Source organism: Dermacentor albipictus, unplaced genomic scaffold (assembly GCF_038994185.2).
Source record: "Dermacentor albipictus isolate Rhodes 1998 colony unplaced genomic scaffold, USDA_Dalb.pri_finalv2 scaffold_13, whole genome shotgun sequence".
In the NCBI taxonomy this organism is placed as follows: domain Eukaryota; kingdom Metazoa; phylum Arthropoda; class Arachnida; order Ixodida; family Ixodidae; genus Dermacentor; species Dermacentor albipictus.
The window spans coordinates 4,010,971-4,033,665 of NW_027225567.1; the positions used below are offsets into that span (position 1 = coordinate 4,010,971).

A 22,695-nucleotide genomic window follows, 5' to 3' on the forward strand; every position below is an offset into this window, starting at 1 on the left:
CGCGCGGTGTTAAACAGCTTACAAGTTCGAAACTTAAACGCCAAGAGAGTGGAGTACTGCGCAGGCAATTGTATGTTTTAGATATCAAGTCACGAATGACATTCCGAATGTAGCTTCGTTGGGACAGTCAAAGCGCGAACGTTATCTCCCGCGACATGAAGAGCGCTCGCCGAGTGTGGCGTGTTCTATATCTATATTGCTCCTATTGGATACTTCTTTTTTTACGTGTGACAGTCTTTTTCGCGAATTTTCCGATGTTGCTGTCGCGAGGCCGGTAACAAAATTGCTGAAGCCTACTAGCTTCTTCAATTTCACGCTGTGCTTACGCGTTCGCGCTGCTTTTACAGTGATATTCAAATAGCAAGTGTCCATAGCTTTCCTCGGTACCTGCGCCATTCGATTTCGGCAGCTAGCGAAAGTTGACTTAAGTTCCCTCTGCTTTGCCCCCGTGAGAGATTCCGAGGTTGCGGCAACGAACTCAAATAGATGGACTGACGAGGCAGAGCACGCCATGCCGTGAAGCAAAACGGACAGCGCCCAGCTTGCTGCACTAATATTGTAACGCTGCGAAAACAACCTGTGCCGATGGTGCGCCCGAGCTCCGCGCGGGTCAGCGAAGAAGAAAGCGAAGAGGTGAAGCGCGGGCTCTTGCGCCTCCCGCGGAGTGCGCGAAGACGACGAGCAAGAAGGCGCTCCATTCGGCCAGGGCTCGCATGTGACGCAGCGGCTCCGCTGACTCGAACAAAATTGGGCGCCGGGTGCAGCGGCTGAACAGCCGAGTGCATGGATGGACAGCGTTGCCTGCGCTGACTACCTCGTGGTGAGCCAGATCCTTGACTACGTGCCCGTCAGCGACCTGTTCAACACGAGCGAGGTCTGCCGCCTCTGGCAAGCCATTAGCCTCGGTCTTCTGAAGCGGAAGCTGCGCTACCTCTGCTACTGCCACGTGAGTCGCACGTCCGGCGCCAGTTTGTAGGAGAAGGCGTTAGGCATCGTGGCGGGTGCTTGTCCTTTTGGTCAGTCGAGCCACCGGGCACGCGCTTCGAGCGGAAGGCGCGCCCGTTCAGCTATCGAGAATAGCGACACCCAGGAAGAAGTAAATTATAACTACACGTGCATGCGTGTACGAAGCAGGTTTGGTTGGTTCAATATCGACATCGTGAGGGCTGCCCCTGCAGCCGCCTACGAGGGAGCTTATAGTTTTGGTGAGGATGGAGCGATAAAAAGATGCAGATTAGCGACACCACACAAACCGGTGTAGGGATGTGAGGTCCTGGAAAACGTGCAGGATGTCCCGAGGCGCTCGCTGTCGCGTACTTACTGGAGCCCTTTTCACGAGGTTCCAAGAGCGTCGCGACCAAATTGGAGCGCCTCTCGCGAGCTACTTCGGCATGGAAATTCTAGACGCAGCAGCGGCTCAATAACTTTCGTGCAGAGGCTGAAAGGTTGCGTGAAACGTGCAGCGGCGCTAGTTTCGTCGGCCTCCAGTTACTGCCGAACCAATAGATTTCATGGGTGAACAAAAAACGAAAATCGCGAGCACCGACTTTTTTGCAGTGCATCGAACTGTAGAATCACCTAGATTTCTCGAATTGGGTCCTGACCAAACCCGATGGGTCACCGGACTTATTGAGCAACATCACGCACTCAGATGAAGCCAATTTTCACAAGATCGCCCAGGTAAATTTGCATAATGCACACTATTGGAGTGACTACAATGTACACTGGCTAAAACGCAATCGGCACCAGTAGCTGTAGTCGTTCAATGTGGGTTGCGGAATTTACGCCGGTGCTATAATCAGTCCCATCTTCGATCACACACTAACTGGACAGCGTTATGTGGACGAAATCCTTGAAGGAGTGGTGGATGAGCTTCTCAGCGAAGTCCTACTATCGCGTCTTCCACTTCTGTGGTATCAGCAAGATGAAGCACCAGCATACAGCAGCCGAGCGCGAAACTGGGTGGATGCAACTTTTCATGCGCAATAGATTGTAAGGTACGGGCCTGTAAATTGGCCGGCTAGATCACCTGACCTCTCTCCATTCGATTTATTTCTTTGGAATTATGTGAAAGATCGTGCTTACATGATCGAGACGGACGTCAGGTTAGCTCAAGACAAGGACAACGGATGTCTGCGTAGAATTAGAGCATCGGTCATCAAGAGAACCAAAGATGTGCTAAAGCGGATTTAGTACTGCGTAACTGCAGGAGACTTACATTCGAACATGTTCTCTAGGCACCAGCTGGTGTACAACGGTGCTTACGAATTCATAGATAAGGGCACACTGAAATCTGACGATATATATATATATATATATATATATATATATATATGCATACATATGTACAGGCGTCCTGACTGCCAATTCGGTTCATTTAGCAGTGGTTATTTACTTTCTTGAACACAGTGGTTTTGCCTTTTCTCAAGACTATGGTTGCCTTCCCGGTCTGTTTATTTCGTTTTTATTTTGTGCCATGAACCCGTTTTGCAGCACGTATACACACTCACAAAAACTAAAACCGTCACTTTAATTTGGCTTTGGTTCTAAGGAAGTTTCTGGCGTCTGGCGTAAAATATAGCTACGCGAGCACTCTGTCAATGCGGTGCGAGCAAAGCCGGTATTTGGAAGCATGCCATGCCTATTACATTGCTTTTCGCGTTTCGTGCATGGGCAGACCGGCACTTCTGCGCGTTATCAAGGGGCTTTTGTTATCAATGTGATCAATCGGCCTTGAGAGACGGGTAATAAGTGTGATGTAGAGAGGAAGGAATAGCTGCAAAGGTGATGATTATCAGACGATGTGCTGTCTCTTCGGGTTTGCGACAGGCAATGTAGTTGATTTCAGTCAGCTTATTTGAGGGCGCTGCTTTATGATGCGGGTGGGAGCGCAGTCACGTGGTATTTTTCATATCTCGTGAGTTTTGTTTGCCAGTCGGAAAGAATTGCACGCAATTAGTACGTCGCTGAAAACACAGCAGTTAGATGTCATTTAAAGGTGCCTGGGGGTGCCTACAAATGTCTCATTGACACTTTCATAATTAGGACAGTACTTCTCGAATTATAATTATTTCCAATTGTCGAATTAAGTTTCAGAAACGAAATAATTACTGGCGCCTACTCCACTGTACTGAAAACAATATGCACCAGGTTTTCTTCGAGTAACGCAACTGTTTTTTTTTAGGTCTTGGGGCATGATAGTTGGGGTACCCTGAATAATTCACTCAGCAACCGAAATGAGGCCGAGCCGGGTTCACTCGAAACCAAAATCAACAGCAGTCTTGCGCAGGAGCGCTTATACTCGGACTCACTGAAAAAGAAAAAAAAAGTATACAGAGAGAGACTGCAGTTTCTCCGGAGGAGTGAAGCAGTATGAGCGATAACGAAATATACGACAGTTACGCGAAGGTACATTACACCACCCAGAGACGCCAGATTTTTGGTGGTGGACTCGCGCTGTGGAAATTGAACTGTCTGCTACTATGAGGTCTTGTAAATTCTTATATAAGGGCGTCATTTCGGTGAACAATTCGTCGACGTCACCCGAAGTTTCTTCAAGTGCAATAACGATATATATATATATATATATATATATGGGTCCCAAATTTTATGAAGCGTATTCCATTTTACTCCTCATTAGCGTCTTGTACAAAATTAACTTTAATGATGACGGAGCGGAAGCGAAGTTTCGACGGATATAACCTAACATGCGACTACTTTTATTGATAACGCTGTCGATGTGTAAAGACCTGGAAAGAGTAGAGGTTAAATGGGCACCTAGGTATTTGTAAGATGTAACTGCTTCCATGGCAGTATTATTAAGGTAGTAGGTCGGAAGAGGAAGTTCACGACGGGTTACACGCATGGTTTTGCACTTAAGTGGGTTTAGTTTCATTAACCACAAGTCGCACCAGTTACAGACAGCGTTAATGTCGTTTTGCAGAATGTTAGTATCAGCGGCGTCAGAAATTTCACGAAGAATAACGCAATCGTTGGCAAAGAGATAAATGTTAGAAGGAATTTCATTGGGTAAGTCGTTAACATAAATTAAAAAAAGGAGAGGTCTTAACACTGATCCTTGAGGAACGCCAGATTCAACAGGGCTAAATGCAGAGAAGTGGTTAATAACTGCAACGAACTGGTATCGATTAAGAAGAAAGTGCTCTAGTCATGCAAACAGATTAGGATCAAGATTTAGTTTACTAAGCCTAAAAATGAGTAGTTTGTGACCTACCTTGTCGAAAGCCGTTTCAAAGTCGAAGAAAACACAGTCTGCACATGAATCTTTATCAAGAATAAGATGAAGATCGTGAGTGAACGAAAGCAGTTGTGTTTCACAGGGCAAACTTTTGCGGAAACCGTGGTGTGCGCGTGTGAAGAATGAGTTATCGTCCAAGTGCTTAACTATATGAGAGAACAAGATATGTTCGATAACTTTACAAGGAATGCTAGTGAGAGAAATGGGGCGGTAGTTATGAGGTGAGCATTTGTTGCCGGACTTGTGAAGTGGAACCACCGTCCCAATTTTCCAGTCTGCAGGGAGCTGATGAGTCTCCAAAGGTTGCTGGAGTATTTTTGATAGTACTAAAGATGAGTAAACAGAAGTGCTTTTCAAAAAAATTGCGGTAACCAGGTCTGGGCCAGGGCTTGACGACACCTTTAGATTTTTAATTAAATTTTCTACCCCAAGTGGCTCGATCCTAATAACGTCGGCGAGCCACTGCAAGCTAAGAGAAAGGGAACCAATTGCACACCACCCTCTTCATCCTGTTATCGATATTCAGCGCTGTGGCTCGCTCCCATCGAATCCCTTTCCACTTGAGGATGCTCCTCGCCTCTTGTGAGCCGCTTAGAAAAGTCAATCCGCTCAGTGCAGGCAATGTTATTCGTTTTTCAAGCAAACATAAGTGACCTCCTATGAACGAGGAGAGCGTTTGATTGGTTTGTTCAGACAACCTTGCGGGTGACCGCCGGATGCTTGCGTCGGCGGTTACACAATTTGACGTCAGGAGATTGCAATAAAAATATATTGGAATAGTTTTACATTATTCGGCCCCTGAACTTCGCGTGATGCAAGTTGCGCGGAGGCGGTACGCCCAGTTGCGTTCCTGTTTGCATGCAGAAAGCAATCGAGGCGGGAAAGGTCACGTGGGTGGCGCTTCCGCGCTGCTCTATGTGCGCCGAGTTTTCGGAATCGTAGCGGCAAAAGGGTTAATTTTTGTCGACGGGTATCCCAACCACGGATGATGCGCTGAACATATCGTAAGTTGCTCTTACCACCCGCGGCGCCCCGCTTAGATACAAAAATGGCGGCATTGGACCTAAAACTAATGTGTTCAAAAGGCTAATCAACGAACTTCTGTTCATTAGCGAATGGACTGCGCGATGGCTGCTTGCCCATATATATGGTGTCCGCCGCGCCGAAGGGACGAGTGTTGAAAGCAGCGGCACACCGGTTAAATAAATTATTGAAAAAATGTGTTCACTAAAAAAAAATTTGGTGTACGCGTCTCGTCACACCATTTGTTGTTTGCGTACGTATCTGGCATAGTTCAAATATATTCAATTGATTTTTCGAACCATGGTTCTTCAGCGCTGACCGTTCCGGTGAATTTATGTTTGGAAAGCCCGATTAAGGGATCCGCTATACTTTATTCGTGTGTGCCGGGTCACACAGCAGCGAGACAGTAGTAATCATCTATTACCGATCGATTCTCGCAGATAAAATCGGAGGAAAAATGCCAAACCACGGCAAGCGGGCTCCCAAAGTTTCTGGAAGAATTCTGCCGGGATCTCCGACGATTTATCCAAATTGCCCAACAAGCGGGGTGCAGCCCCACGTTCGGTTTCCTGTCGTATTCGTCCAACCCGAAGGACGAAAAGGCTGGTAAGTGGGCACACGCTTCGTGCGCCGCCTTGCGTTTCGCCGTGCGAACATACTGTAAGGAAAAAAAAAAATGAAATGAAGTTTTGGGATTGCATTTACGTGCAAGAACTATGATCTGGTTCCGGGTTAATTTTGACCACCTCGGGTTCTTTAACGAGCACCCAATGCACAGGATACGAGCATATTTTTACATTCTGATTTCATGGGAGTGTGGCCTACACGGCCGCTCGTTCGAACTCATGACATCGTTCCCAGCAGTGCAACGACACAGCCTCTGTATATACCCTGGCCGATAACACACTGGTCTTTGGTAATAACACAAATGTTCATACGAGATTATAGCGAATGGGTGTACGGAGTTTTAGTCAGTTTTCCTCTATAGAAATTAAAGGCCGCGGCTTATCCTTCCAAGTCATTTTATCGCGTAGAACGACGCTTACCGAGCAATTACCGAAGTACGCGGCTCGGCGAAAATGTGACTTAGCTATGTTCAGTTTCGTACTTTGGCTCTGTAACCTGGACAGATGTAACTTGTGCAGATGGAGGGCACAATGCAAAAAAAGAAAAAAAAAACGCTCGTGCGTGCTGAGATTTAGGAGCACGTTAAAAAACCCCAGGTGGGCGAAATTACTCCGCGGACGGCGTCTCTCATGCCACCATGCAGTGCCGCTTAGGGTCGTTAAACTTCAATCAATCAATCAATCAATCAATCAATCAATCAATCAATCAATCAATCAATCAATCAATCAATCAATCAATCAATCAATCAATCAATCAATCAATCAATCAATCAATCAATCAATCAATCAATCAATCAATCAATCAATTAAGTATATAATTAAGTAATTGATTAAGTAATATTTCGTCAAATAATTAATCAATCAATCAATCAATCAATCAGTCAATGCACTTTCTGCGCTCTTACGACATTTTAGGTTTTCGCCGCAGTTTTTGCGGATGCATTGTGCTTGCTATACGTGGTCCATTTCAAGTCGCGGATTTGCCGTGGCTTAATTTGCGTCAAGCGTATGGACGCCTTTAGAGCGATGTTGGAAAGGAGCAACGGTAAGTATATGGGAAATAGAAGTGAGGCGTGCAGACAGGACACAAGAGTAGAGAAGTGGACAACACGAACGCCGACTATCAACTGAAGGTAGCACTGAGGCGAAAAAAGAAAGAAGACACAAAACTCATCTGCGCATGCTCAGGAATGGTAACACCACGTGTCAATCGGGTACACGTGCCGGTCTACGTGAGAGATAACTGTTAAGGCACTTAATCTCTTCCTTATGTAAGGTAATCGAAGGCTGACTTACGCACGCACTTCCACCATTATAGACATGCGATGCCTCTACCATAAAACGCGTATCTTTTTTTTTTTTGAAGTTGAAGTTGAAGTGTATTTACATCGCCGAAACATCAACGATGCGGGTAGGCCTGGGCAAAAAGTGAACACAATCACTTGAGGGACGCCCGAGCCCCCCTGTACAAGGCATACAGCGAAAACACAAAGTGTAAAAGTCATAGTAACACTCTGGCAAAAATATCTCGTATATGCATGAGTTTGTGTACAAAGCATAAACAGAAAAAACACAGCATAATAGTAAAAAAAACACAGAAATGCATAGCAGCAAGATAAAATTACACAGGATACATCGCAGCAAGATACGAAAAAAAGAAAAATACATGAACGCGGCTTTCAGAAAGAAGATATTAGTGAATTAATGCACTTCTCATGTCAACAAGTGAACATGTTTCGGGAATTATACCCCTTGACAATAATTTATTCAAAACAGCGGGCAGGCTATGTCGGAGCATCTGTTGCCCGTACATTGTACGGGAGAAGGGAATGTGCCAAATTTCTTTTTTGCGAAAGGAGTATTCTGAAAGATCTTGACTGAGACAGGGTAATTCAAGAAAACTAAGCTAGTTATTTTGGATACAACGCTTATATTTTAATGCTAAGTAATATTCGTACACAGTATTAATCGGCAAAATTTGGTAATGAGCAAACAGTTCCTGAGTGTGAGCAAGGTAGTCTACGTTTGCAATGTAGCGTACAGCTTTCTTTTGAAGCATGTATATTTTATTAATATTTGTTTTAGTGGTAGTGCCCCAAAGCAAGAAACAATAATTTAGGTGGGATACAAACAGCGCATTGTAAATAATTAATTTTATGCGTTCGGGCAGAAAATGCCTAAATTTTGCGAGAATTCCGGTGCACGTTGCCAGTTTACTATAATGAACTGAACTTCAGTGTCCCAGCTCATGGTCTTGCTAAAAATTACCCCTAAAATCTTGACAGTGTCTTCAAACTGGACACGTGAATCGCCTATGTATATATGTATATCGGGTTGAGTGGGAAACTGTCTTGTACTTAATAGAACCGCTTTAGTTTTTTTCGTGTTTATAAGTAAAGCGTTTGCTTCAGACCATTTCTTAAGTTTATCAAGAGCATTGTTAGTAACAGAAACCAGAGATTGTATGGAACTACCTGTGAAAAATAAACTTGCATTGTCAGCATAAATTACAAATTTCGGCTGGCTAATGGTCAAAACAAGGTCATTTATATAAAAAATGAAAAGTAGAGGTCCTAAAATACTACCCTGTGGGACACCAGCAGTAATAGTTTGAAATGAAGATATATGTGGCCCTATTTTAACGGATTGTACACAATGACGCAAGTACGATTTCAGTAGTTCAAGTGGAGTGCCACGTATGCCATAAAGGTCTAATTTTTAAAGTAAGATATTATGATTAAGGCGATCGAAAGCCTTTGAGAAATCTATGAAGATGCCGATGCACAATTCTTTATTTTTAAAAGCATTAAGAATAATTTCTTTTTGAGACAATAAAGCTGATTCGGTAGATTTACCTCGTAAAAAACCATGTTGTGCTGCTGATAACAATTTAAACCTATTGCGAAATTTCATTAACCATTTTTCAATAATTTTCTCCAACCCTTTCGAAAGAAGCGGTAAAATGGAAATCGGTCGGTAACTTGACATGCTATTTTTATCACCGCTTTTATATAATACTGTTACCTTAGATTTCTGCATCTGCTTTGAAAAGGACCCGCTTGATAAGGCAAGGTTATAAATATAAGTTAACACTGGTGCTATTAGAGTGAGGACAAATTTTACAGGTGAGATTTGAATGCCATCTATATCACAAGACCTGTTGTTCTTAAAGGAAGTAAAAGTACTGCACACTTTAGTGTCATCCGTAGGTTCCAAAAATATACTATTGCTATTCCGTCGTATAGTGTTGCAAGCGAAATCTGAACTCAAACCGGTATTTACAGTATCTTTGTAAAATGTATTAAATTTATCTGCAAGTGCAACACCCTCAATACGTTCACCTTCAAACCAAAGCTCTGTAACTCCTGACGTAGACTGTGCTATGTTTAATAATTTATTAACTTTTTTCCAAACTTGTGCGCTACCATCACAGAACTCCTTGTCAAACTCATTGTACAGAAAGTTTCTTTTTTTGTTTCTGAGAAAAGACGTTACTTCGTTGCGGTATTGTTTAAACTTGCCTAGATCAGCAAGGGACTTGGTCCTCATAAATTGTTTGTATAACTGGTCTTTCTTTTTAATCATTCTAAGGCAATCTCGATTTATCCATGGCTTACGACTTCTAGTGGACTTTTTTACAGTTTTCTCAGGGAAATGATCATGGTATAGGCGTTTAAAACAGGTGATGAATGCCTCATACGCCGCATCTACAGTCTCAGAAGAAAAGACGTCATCCCAATTTTGATTTGAAAGAATAGAAAAAAAGGACGTGAGGGTGTCCGGAGTAATATTTTGCACAGTATTATGCGCTGATAGGTTGTGTTGTTTATTTGCGGCACATTTCAGGAGCACATAAATGGGATAATGGTCGCTGATAGAACTGTGTAATACACCTGAAAGTAAGCTACTAGTATTTAGGTTCGAGATAAATACATGAATAAGTGTGGCTGTCTGTATCGTAACGCGTGTAGCCGTCTGAGTCAGTATGCAATCACCACTCGATTCTACAGTTAGTAAAAGAGCTTCCTGCGCAGGAGATCGTTTCAGGAGATCAATGTTAAAATTGCCCCCAAGAATTAAATTGAACTTGTTGTCGCTTACGTAGCTGAAGAGGTGGTCTAGAAATTCAATAAAGGTGCTTATGTCAGCATTAGGGGGTCGGTACGCTACGGAATAAACATAATTTTGTGATAACAAAGTTAAACATTCAACTTCGTTGCATATAAATGAAAATTCCGAAAGAACTTCACAGTCGAACTTATTTTTAACCAAGAGAGCAAGCCCACCCCCCATCCTACGGGATCGATTTACAAAGCAGCTCTGATATCCGTCCGGCTTGTAAATTTCTTCGCCACATGTATACCATGTTTCAGTCAACATGATAGCGTCGAACTGGAAACTAAATTCGTCTAGAAATACTGATAACTCATCTTCTTTGTGTCTAGCTGAACGAATGTTAAGGTGTAGGCAAGAAAAGCATCGAGTTGATTTGAATTATGTTGCTGACATCTCGCAGTGACTCGTTCATCATTCAAGATAGACTGCTCAGGCTCGCGAAAACCGGAGCAGTTTACGCAATATTTTCTACGTCATGCGCACTACGGATGTGCAAGACAGGAGATTTTTCCTCTTTTCGCGCATAGACCTTGCCACCACGTGTCCAAGCAAAGTGCCAGTTTTTCGCCTTTTTTGCGCGATTGCCATTCCGAGCAACTGTTTCATAGCAGGGGAAAGGTGCTCGTTTATGAACACAGGTTCGCTAGAAGCGCAGTGAAGCGCACTAGAAGCGCACTAGAAGCGCACTAGAAGCGCAGATCTAAGCGCAGTGTCACGCTTAGATCGACATTTAAACTGGACAACAATGTTAGGAGCAACATTTGAGTTTTTCGCTTGAACACGGTGGCAGACGTCAATATCTGACTCCGAAATGGGCTCACCAACAAGTCTACCAATCTGACTCAGGGTGTCAGGAATGCTTACACCCTGAGTGAAAGGCAAACCCTTCACCTCGAGGTTACATTTTCTGGAGTACTGCTCGGAGGCAGTCATGCGTTGCTCAAGCTGCAACGCCCGCCCTTCAAGGGCCTCGCAGTCCAAAACAAGCTTTTCATTTGGTTTTTTGAGAGATCTGTTTTTCTTGCACAAGTTCGTCACGTTCCTTCTTTACTTTCTCAAATTCCAAGTTGAAGAATTCGAAACTTGACTTAAGTTCGCGGATTTCTTTGCGTAATTCATGCTCCAACCTTGCCTTAAAGTCATTCATTTCCTTTCTTAGCTCCTCCTGGAACCGAGCAGCATCAGCCATTGTACAACACAGGTAAATGGTTAAGAGAAAATGAAAAAAAATGCTAGGAACTTGGCAGCAGTCAAGGCAGCGTAACAGAAATATTTTGCGTTGAAAGAAATACTGTGCGGAAAATGCCAACCTGCAAAGATAGCAGGTGCAGCGATTACGTCGATTCTTATGCCTGCTGCACAATATCGCGCATTCATCTAACTCTGGCGTGCAGTTACAATCTCGGCAATGTAGCGAAAGATTAGAAGGCGATCCACCGGTTAACGACCTTTTATGTTCCATTAGCCTCTGATTGATACACCGTCCCGTTCGCCCTACGTAGAACTGGCCACAGCTAAGGGGAATTTTATAAACCACACCCATACGACAGTCAGTAAAACTGTTGTCCTTATTGTGCATCACTGGACAAGTATCTGCTCGTTTTTTTGCCTTTTACCCGCTCCTTTTTATTCTGTACGGCAGCGCATATCTTACTTAGCTTATTGGGAGCAGTGAAAGCAACATTAACATCATATCTACTTGCAACTTTTTTAAGCCTGTGCGACACTGAATGAATATACGGAATAGCCACTACTCTTTTTTTGCTATTACTGCTTTCTGTAATCACGTCCGTCCCTCTCGAAACCGACTTCTTTAGGCGCTCAGCCACAGTGGCCACTGCTACACTAGGATAGCCTGCTTCTAATAGGCGCCAGACCTGCGCATTAAAACCGGCGCTCATTTTGTGCATGCAGGATCTGGTGAGGGAAGACTTAAGGCACGACATGGCAATTCCGTTTTTTACTAATTTAGAATGCTTGGATTGAAAGTTCAGCAACGGCTTCGAAGATCTTGGGAAGTACTGCCAACAAACATGATTTTGTTCGAAGATCAAGGAAATGTCAAGGAACTGAATTACGCGTCGCTGAGGAAATTCCTTGGTAAACTTTAATCCTCCCCCATAAAGTTTAAATTGCTGACTTACTGAGGTAGCAGTGGAGTCGAATTTTTCCCTATTGCAGAAAATCCGGTAATCATCAACGTAACTAAATATCTTAATAACGCTATCACCTAAGGCTTTCTCTAAGCAGTTGTCAACCTTACTCAGGTAAATGTTGCTAAGAATAGGGGCAACCTTTGAGCCAATACAAATGCCTGATTTCTGCAGAAAAACGCCATCTCTCCACCCAATCAGCGTCGACTTCAAGTACATTGAAAGAATTTCTAGAAAAGCTCCTGTGGAAACACCGCATCTGTCAATAAAAGCCGACTCTTGCATTTGTTTTTTAATTCACTCATTGAAGGAATTTAGCAACCCGTCATGCGGCAAGGAATAATACAGGTCTTCCATATCCATACTAAAAGCTGTACACTCACCAGGATTTTCCTCTCTCAAATACTGAACTAGTGCCTGAGAATTACGTAGGCAAAAGGGGTCTGAAAAAACTAGTAAAGCTAGGCAGTTCTGTAGGTAACTAGCGACAAAGACCTGCCACGTCCCTTTCTCTGACACTATAGCACGAAAAGGAATTTCTTGTTTATGGGTCTTGGCCGAGAAAAACAGTTCTAAGGTGAGGGATTTAGCTTTCTTGACATTACAGACAAGCCTATCAAGATTATGCCTTGACAAGAGGTCAACCGCACGTTGCTTAACTACCGAAGGCTTGAGTTTTACTGGCTGCAAATTCTTTTCTATGGCTGAAATCGCTTTTTCTGAAAACATGTCATCTGGCATAATTACGAAATAACCTTCCTTGTCAGATATTACTGGTCTAATTTTATGCTCCACAAGGTAATCAACTAACGGTCGGACAGGGTCAGGCGTCTTAAAATGAGAATTTGATTGTTTAATGCTAGCAATGCAATCCGAAATACAGCGTGAGCGTTCTTCTTCCGGGACGAACCTGGTTATGCAGCGCGGTATGCTTAAAACGTCAACGGGTTTTATGTTGGGCTGAAAACAGTGCTTAGGACCTAAAGCAAATGTTGCTTATGTCCTGCCCTTGCTTTAGGTCCTAAGCACTGTTTTAATCCCAGCGCACGTTCGCACACACTCACACAGACGCACACACACAGAAATACGACACATGCTCGCCCGCATTCACATTTACACGCGCCCAGGCATGTAGACACGCCCAGAAATGTACGCACGTTCGCACACACTCACACAAACGTACACATACAGAAATACGACACATGCTCGCCTGCATTCACATTTACACGCGCGTAGAAATGTACGCACGATTAAGAAGATTAGGAAACGATGAGGCTACCCGCGTCACCAAATTCACACAAACTTCAAGCAAGAAAGCACAAGGTGTGAGGGGGGCGTATTTCAACAGGTGAACTTTACGAGTGCGCCTTTCTGCCCATTTCAAGACGTGCACTGCATTGCGAGTGATAGTGACGTCAACGCCCCCTGTAACGATGGGCGCCGAAAATAAATGCATTTATTAATAAAAATAAAATGGAATAAACTTGTATTTTCTTAACTCGTCACGAATATATAAAATTGACCAGGAATTTTATTTTCGTTGCATGAATCTAACTGTGTCTCGCTTGAATTAAAACGCTTTTTTCTTTACCAATGTTTGTTCCCTCCAAACATAGTCGTGCTTCAATCGCTGCTCCCATAACACCCCTTGCTGATGTCGGTGACAATCTGTACTGAACCGCTTTTCTCCCGAAGCTCCGCGACCTATTTGGATCGACCTTGCTTTCGGCGGCGCACGTTCACTGCTATATTGACACTAATGCCATCTTCGGCTGGTCGTTTCTGAGCGCTATGGAACGCTCTCGCGAGCGGCGTTGTCTTCGGCTAGTTGAAAGGGGGTGCGCAGCATGCGTTCGGCTGGTTCTTCTCGCTTGCTCTCCTCCATCTTGGAGCGCTCTGAGGCGCTCCGAGTGCTGTCGTCGGAGCAGTCGTCCAGATTGAAACGTCATCACAGCGCCGCGTCGCTGCTGTTGGCGACGGCCCACCGTAACCTAGGCAACCTAGGCCGCTGCATGCTGGTGTCTCGACGAACGCGCGTCCCACCGGCGCGTCCGCCGGTTTTCCCGGCAGCGTCGGCAGCTTTGGATAGGCGAAACATCGCACGTTGGCAGTAGTCACGTGGTTTCGCATTTGCCATTTCCTCCTACGAGAGCGAGTCGCACGTTCCGCTTGCGCTCTTGTTCTCTACCTCCGATTTCTGGGAACGCCGGATCTGCCCGAGTCTGCTTTGGGGGATGGAGGCGACCAGTCGAAGATACCATAAAACTTTTTAAAGTGCTTGCCTTCGAAATAACAGTGCATAAAATTCGAAAGCGGACTGGCCACAAGGAACATGCTCGCGGGGCTATGCTTTTGATGACAGCATCACAAAAGGCTAGGTGTGGTCAGGTTGACTTTACAGGTTTGCAAGGACTGACGGGCTAGTTGCTTCGTTATCACAGAAATAACAGCGCCTCAAGTTGTTCGCGCAGTGTGTGTGTGTGGTTCCTCTTTTGTGTCCTGTCTTGAAGTGCTGTTCGTTCGGTGGCTTTACAGATGTCCTTTTTCTGCGTCACTTACCCCTTCCAAGAGCGTTTACTCGAAAAATCTTTGTTCGTATGGCTTTCACCGAAGCGTGTTTAATCGAAATTCCTTCGCTAGGCTGGATAATCTTGAGGACGGGCTCCAAACTGCTCATTTTCTGTAGCCCCGTAAGATCAATTACTGAAAATTTAATTAATGTAGTTTTGTTAATTACACACACAACTTCTCAACTTACTACGCATGCAGACGTTACCAATCTGAACACTCGAATGATAAAATGATGTCACGAATACTTGTATTGGTTTAATAGTTTTGTTTGGTGCAGTTAAAAGCAGCCGGTATATTGGTGGAGCTGTAGGCACCACCAATATGAAGCAAGCCTGAAACGTTGGACAGATTATCTTAGCGCACATCAACTTCATGAACTTAAGCGCATGTGCACAACCGTGCACTTTTACCTGTTTAACCGATTCTTCTACATTATAAGAAGCACCTCAGCGCTACGGTAAATTACACAAGGTGTGCGAGAACATTGTGTGCGCTCCCGATTAGATTTATGAGCGTTGGTGGCGTCAGGCTCGGTTTCCTAGCATCAGGAATAAAAACAGCTGCCTGTGGGAAAGTATCTATTTTCATTACTTTATAACTTATGGATCAGCGCGGACATGTACGTTAGAACTAAAAGTACTGAAGTGTAAGGATGAGAGTTTCGCTGCATGTATTTTGGCTGTCTAATTTTAAGATCTAAAGAAAAAATACTGTGACTTTGTGACAATTAATGCTGACATGAAATATGAGCTCCGACACAGTACCCGTGGTGGAACTGGCCCTTGGGCTACAGGGCTACATTGAACCACGAAAGGCTGCTTTGATAAATACCAGTAATTGGAAAGTGTTTAGCTCTTGAATTTTTGGTATATCGGCGCCGCTGTGAAGTCTTGGGGTCCATTTTTACCATGAGCACTATGTTTCAGCTAATATTCAAAGCAACTGTATTCTCTTCTTTTTTTTTGGGGGGGGGGAGCTTTTTTTAGCGTCTAACCACTGTTCCAAATTTATCGGTTAGCTCAAGATGCGCCTGCATGTATTTCTAATATCCAGTACGTTGTCACGATTTCAATAGCGAAAGAGCGTTATCTTATCAGATTGCGTGCGTAAAGCAAATAAATAATGGTGTACATTCTCCGTCACATTTTAGGACCCGAGATTGTGCTGCAATGTACGAGCATGCCAATCTGATAGACCGATGCCTTGATCCGTAGATCAGATCTAGAAGAAGCACTAATTTGCGCGCAGCATGTTCGGCCATAGCATGTTAACGGACGATGACACATAGGTAGTTTGCTCAATTCTTGTGTCGTGGCTTTTGCGTCAAGGTGCAATACCATCACATCCATGTATGTCTTAATACTGAAGCACCTCTCGATATGCAGCTTCTGCGGTAGCCCATAAGTGCGGTTGGCGAAGTCGCTAAGAAAATAATTGGGGGCACCTTAATGAAATCGATAGGTCAAAATCACCGCGGTCAAAATCAAAAGCCGTCCACGACGGCGTCTCTCGTAGACGCTGTGCGATGTTCGGACGTTAAGAATGTGTGCCGACTGAAGAAAGCCTACCACGGAGTGCTTCTTACGGTTACCCTAGTTTGTTTACTCCGTAGCATCAAAAAGAAAAAAAAAAGAAAAAGCAGAAAAGAACTGTATCAAAGCCCAGAATCAATCATCGCTCGTCGCGACTAAATGCTCTTAGGATGATAAGTCAATTCCAAGCGACGAGTGGCTACGCTTTATGAAGAACACTGATAACGCTGGCGGGACAAGCATTGTGGCAAAGTTCAATGCGCAGGGATATCTTTTAATTATTTTATTTTGTTTTTGTTGACGTCATCACGCGTCACCGCGGGAAGTTTGAAAAATTTAAGGTCTGTACGCCACGTGGTGGCACTCACGCGAACTAAACCCTCGTGTCCAAAAAAGCTGGATACGCCAATACACGTGACGTGGAGGATTAAAAAAATATTCTTTCCGCATTTGGACCATTTCGGCCCCACAAAACGTTCTCGATACTTGCTAGGCTGAGACATCGGTTCTTTCAGAGTGGAGTGTACTCCTTCTTTAATGATGAACACTTAACTAAAACCACGCAAACGCTGTCGAAACCCGTAACGTTGAGAAGAGCCGGTGCTGAGATCTTCGCGGAGGCGTCACTACCTGCCTTACGATTTTGAAATGATTTCCCGCCTTACAAAGCTTCTTTTTTTACCGTAAAAGTGGGTGCTTTGGAATTCCTGAAGCGTAATTTGCTAATACAGCGTAAGTTAATATTATTATTGTCTCGCTAAGGGGCCGAAATTGTGCGTATGCTATCGATCTTAGTTAGTTAAATTATGTCTATAAAATAATCTTGAAAATATTGCTCTACGAGTGTCATATATACAGGGTGTCCCAGCTAACTTGGACCAAGATTTTAAAAATACCCAAGAGCTCTAGAGAAATCTTACCGGCTGCAATGTAGCCGTAGTCGTATGTATTTACGGCCAGCATATTTCTCATCATGAAGTATTACTGAATTACTTTCAATTAGGGAACCTTTTAATTAATTCTTGGATCACAAACATATCAATTACAAAAGTTGCAGGGCAGCTTAAATAACCTCCGAATCAAGCATTTATATCGTGCTGAAGTGGTGCTGGTTATTTTTTCCAAGAAAGAACAAAAGCCCACGAAATACGAAATAGATGGGCACTCGCACGCCGCTTCTCAAGCCCCTGCAAGCAACCATTGAAAGATAAACGGCTGCATTCTCTTATCGCCGCATCGTGCAAGGCTCCGCGACGCTTATCAATGCGTGAGCGGCGTGTTCTCTTGATGCCTCGACCATCAATCACATAGCGTGAATCCCTGTATCGAGTTGCCGCCGCTAGTAAAGCCGTGTATCCGTGGCTATTCGCTTGGGAGCGCTTGAGTAGCAGCGCGCGAGCGCCCATCTATTTCGTATTTTGGATGTTTCGCGCGCTTTTGTTTTTCCTCGGAAAAACTAACGTGGCAATGCTGAGCACTAAACAAATGCTTGATTCGGATGCTATTTGAGGTGCGCAACAACTTTGTAGTTGATATGTTTGCGATTCAAAGAATAATTAGAAAGTTCACTAAATAAAAGTAATTAATTAAGTAATACTTCGTGATGAAAAATATACCGGCCGTAAGTACATACGACGACGGCTACTATGCAGTCGGTAAGATTTCTCTAGAGCTCTTCGGTATTTTTAAAATCTTGGTCCAAGTTAGCTGGGACACCCTGTACATACAGTATAAAGAAGGAACCCTTCTATGAAGGCTTTCCTTGACAGAGCGATACCGAGAGCCAAAGCAAGTTGCTTTATTGTTTTTAAAACAGAAAGCTACTGATAGAATTATTTGTAAGAGGGTGTTTTCTTTAACGTTGAGAGAAATTTTAAAAATCGCTTGTGATATATAGCACAAGTTTAGTCAACGAACTGGATTACATATACTCCAACGGAGGCGGATATTACTTACACTGGAAATCGAAAGGGGTAATTTACTTACTTACAACATTTTACGAATAAAGTGTTTATCTAATTATTTTAGCACATATATTACTATATACGAATAGAATCTAGCGATTTCGCCAGGCACATACACTTCGAACGAATTTCGCAACTAATTTGAGGCAAGTGCTGTTAAATGGGCGGTAAAAAATGCACTATTGAATTCCACTTTTGCTTTAGAAAAACGCCTTGTTATGCATTGAAGCTCAAAAATTACCGGAACAGTGCATTTCGTCATCGCAAACCATGGGCACCAACATCCCGAAAGTGGTGCCATCCTGAAAATTCGCTCCCGGTGGCTACGACTTGCGAAATCACCCACTACAATTCGTAAACTACAGTATGTGCCGTAAAAATAATCCCTGTAAAAATTAATTATAGAAAGCTTTGAATTATCTGATAATTTAATTGCATTTCTCTGGCAGATAATGTCGGCCTCGCGCTACGTGCCACTAGTAATTTTTAAAAAAATTCCGTTAACGATAAAAAAAAAAGCTTCCTGCTTACTCGGGTCGGGTGTGCGATGTTATGCTACCACAGTGAAAGATCGCATGAAACTATGGGATGTTGCGTTGCTTTCACGCCAAGAAACGCAAGCACAACGTAGCGATCGAATAGAAAGCTGCGTAGTTTGACAGTCTGTCAGCTCACGTCTGCCATCGCATCTGGCGAAGACAAGGGCAGTGTCTGTTCGGTGCGCCGGCACGAACTTCTACGGAGAAATGGCAGGACATCTACTAGCGTGACTCTCGAAGGCAGTTTTTTTTATAGATGACACGGATAACGTTGCCAAGACTTTCCTGACAGAAGCAACCTTCCAGAAGCAACTGCCAATTATTTTCTACTTATGAGTTCACCAAACTATAGTAACGATTAAGTAAACTATAAATGGTCACGGCCGCCGCTGCAACACTTAGGTGAATGAATTCATATGGTTCTCCATATCGCCTGCCACTTATTCTAAACTACATATACAGCGCGAACGAGACGTGGACAATGAAAACAGTTACTCGTAGAGTTGCACACACGTAGCGTCGGCTATGCTTGCATTTTTTTCTCTCTTCTTTCTGCGTCTAATCCACGCTAAGGTTAACAACAGCATGGATTATCAACTCGTGCTACCTGCCGAACATGTAGGCAATGTTCTTCAATATTGCGTAATTGTCTGAAACGTACGCACACCTAAGAAGTCGCAGGGTTTGTAATGGTGTTATTTAAGATGTGTTCAGTGAAAAATGACAGGCGATGACCTTTGCAGTCAGTAGGGTCGACCTTGAAAAAGTCGACTAGCACACAAGCTTGCTGGATTCGAACTGGTTTCATACGCGCAACGCAACAGTGGGTTATAGCGTTCGTACGCAAAACATGATGCGCGCAAACGTAACCGTAGTTCTAAGCACGAACCGTTATGACTCGCATCGCACCTTGTAAACCATGCTTTTATAGGCCGGCGTCGGAAACCTGGGCGCCACATTTGCCGCAAATTTGACGTCCTTGTTCTCTTAGGGTGATGCAGCCGACGGTTTGCCAGCCAGCTTACGCGTACGCTAATGATGTACCCTAAGGAATTGAGCGGCTTTAATCGTTCCAGAGCCGGTGTCGTGCGTGTCTGCATGGACAGCTAACGGGCTTCTGTGCTCTTGCGTTCCTGCAGTTGTCCAACAGGTGCAGAGCCAGCTGTCGCCAAGATGTGTGGTTGTGTACCACCGGTCGAAAACTATAACTATGCGACCTCGGCACGACCCTACCAAGGCGTGCAGTGTGCACCGGGGAATAACGGGAGCCTTCCTGTTCGGCCCGTCGCCACCTACGCCGTGCCACCGCCGCCCCAGCAGCAGCAGCAGCAGCAACAGCAGCACCAGCAGCCGTGCTGCTCCGGGGGAAGCAGTGGCGGGCAGCAGCAAATCGTGCCCTGCTACGGAGGCTCCCGGTGCCCCGGCGCCCCCGTACCGGCGCCAGTGCAGTTTCAAGCGCAGCCGGCTGGAAAAACTGTCCAAGCTGCTGCGACGCGCTGTTCTGCGGCGCCCAGTGGAAGACCCGTGCCTGCGGAATGTGGCCCCGGGTGTCATGCTGTTCCACTCGTTCCGTATCCCCATGGAGGACGGACGCTGCCTGACCACTCACTGGAAAGAAGAACATACGGGGAGGGTTGTGGCCGTGTCCTTTATGCGCCTGTTCCAGCAACGCGATGCAATGCGTGTCCGCAGCCTACTCAGCAGTTTTCGTCGAGAGTTCAGCCCCTGCCGCAGCAACACCCGCAGCAGTCGTCGCGCCAGTACCCCCAGCAGCATTCGACGCAATCTGGTCGGCAGCAGCACCAGCAGCTGCAGCCGAGACAGCATCAGCAGCAACAGCAGCCCCAGCTCGAGCCCCAGGGACACGTTTGTTATCGTCCTGCAGAATTCCATGGAGGATACGCAGGAACTTCAGGCGCTAGTGGAACTGTTCCCACAGGTGCCGGTCATGTCCATCAGTGGTGAATTTCTCAGGGATGAGGAGCTGCTTCTCATGGGAGAGCCGCTTGCCAAGCGCAAGGTAATCCTGCAGCTGCACGTTGATGCCCGTCTTTTTCATTGCGCACCATTCAGACGATACCGTTAAGTTACGTCAAATATAAATGCTGCCGCGCCTATGATTGCGGCTCATTCCACACCGCAGTTCGACTCACGCTGCAGTACAGTTGAACTGTGGTGGCAGAAAGGTGGCATAAACTTGCCCTCACCTTCTATAAATTGCTAGCGCACCGAAACAAGGCTCGCAGGCAAAGCCCGTGATTCGTTGACTTTGGGCTGCAGCTATAACTGAGGCACACGGAACCGTGTAGCTCATTGACAGACCACCTAGGAAAAGTCTTATTGTGTTTACATTTTTTCTGTATTTTTAATTTGCAGGTGATCGTCATGGTCTTACAGCTGCTTCCCCCCGGCGCCGAAGCCCACGTGATTCTGGACAACAAAAATTGATTGAGTAATAAACCAAAACGAGCGCCTGGCCTATAAAGCTTAACGTCCTCTAAATCGAATCAAGGGCTGCGCAGCGCTTTGGGCTTCATCGCACTTAAACGGGCGCCTGGCGCAAAACTATAATTTGGCAGTCTGGCCGTCCAGCAGACCTTAGGGCGACTATAAGGCATCGTACATACGCGAGGCCTCCACACAAGTACTGGAACTCCGATGAAATGCAATCAAGCTAAGCCGGGTTATTTTTTTTTATTAAATTACCGTTTGTTCCTAGTTGCGCCAACTTCACCGAAATGTATATGTGCAGCACAAGAAAAAAAGTTAGCGCCATTCCAAATACTCGGCGAGCCGGAGAGGACTTCCAAGCGTGATGCGCATATGCCCCCTACATGCATTCTACCACTGCTGGTAAGTTTAGCGGGTAGTACTTCACCCACTATAAAAGAGATGTAGCACAACTCGACGCGGAAAAACCTACAGTGCATTTACAAGAAAATAAAACTCAATGTCTCATTAAAAAAATACACAAGCCAAATGCGTCGGATGTACGGAATAACTTGGATTGGGAATCGCAAACACTGTCATTGAATATACAAGGGGATAATTTTGAAATTTATGGAAAATTTAGAAATCCCTGCTGCAGATAGCATAATTCTTGTCCTTGAGCTGGATAATTCCAAGAGGCGGACCTTACTGGCTAGTAAACTCGAACAATAGTGGATGTCTTCATACTAATTTTTACCACCTGGGGTAACCACCTGAGTATATACGTCACAGCTCGCCTCCTCCTTATATAATTTGTCGAGGGATCACATACATGAATAATAACTGCATTGCAATTGCCAAAGATGCTGCAAATGAATTTTTGGACGCTACGCACTGTCAAGAAAAGTAAAATATCACTTTTTTTTCATAAAAGGATATACTCGTATGTCTCGAAAATTGTGCCCGAAATAATTGATATCAATGCTTCCATGTGTTTTGTTTATTTAATAAGTAAAGAAAATATCATACGAACTTTAGAACTATATCAGATCGAAACCAGCGAAGCAGTGCATGCCGCTGATATGAAAAACGTAAAGGCCATGAAATCAACAAGTTGAGCAGGAGGGGGAAGAATAAACTTTATTTGTGCACAGCAGATTTGAGACCTAGCCTTTCTACCTTGATGACGGCCTCGAGCCCTTGGGCCCTGGCGGCATCTTCGACCTACTGGATTGCCTTGAGTTGGTCTTCCGGTGCACAGCTGAGCAACGCGGTCTCCCACTGCTCTCTGGTCTTGTTTATTATGCGAAGCATATTAACGTAGGTTTCGGGCCTTCGCACGACGCCCGGCGGTGGCCACCATTGACCCTGAAGTGGGGTCACGTGACATGACGTCACGTGATGACGTCACACAGGCTGCAGATGGGGTCTCATATCGCGCCGTCGGTCGCCTCCCGGCGGTGGCCACCATTGACCCTGAAGT

General features: G+C 44.8%; 1 protein-coding gene across 1 annotated transcript; it reads left to right on the top strand.

The window, feature by feature from the left end:
- The first annotated feature begins 252 nt into the window (after nt 1-252).
- Nucleotides 253-21,267, top strand: LOC135912997 (uncharacterized). Its single transcript, XM_065445607.2, has 4 exons — nt 253-946; nt 5,722-5,887; nt 19,922-20,802; nt 21,159-21,267. Exons 1-4 carry the CDS (start codon nt 788-790, stop codon nt 21,228-21,230), a joined length of 1,278 nt encoding a protein of 425 aa, XP_065301679.1. The 5' UTR covers nt 253-787; the 3' UTR covers nt 21,231-21,267.
- Nucleotides 21,268-22,695: the final 1,428 nt, after the last annotated feature.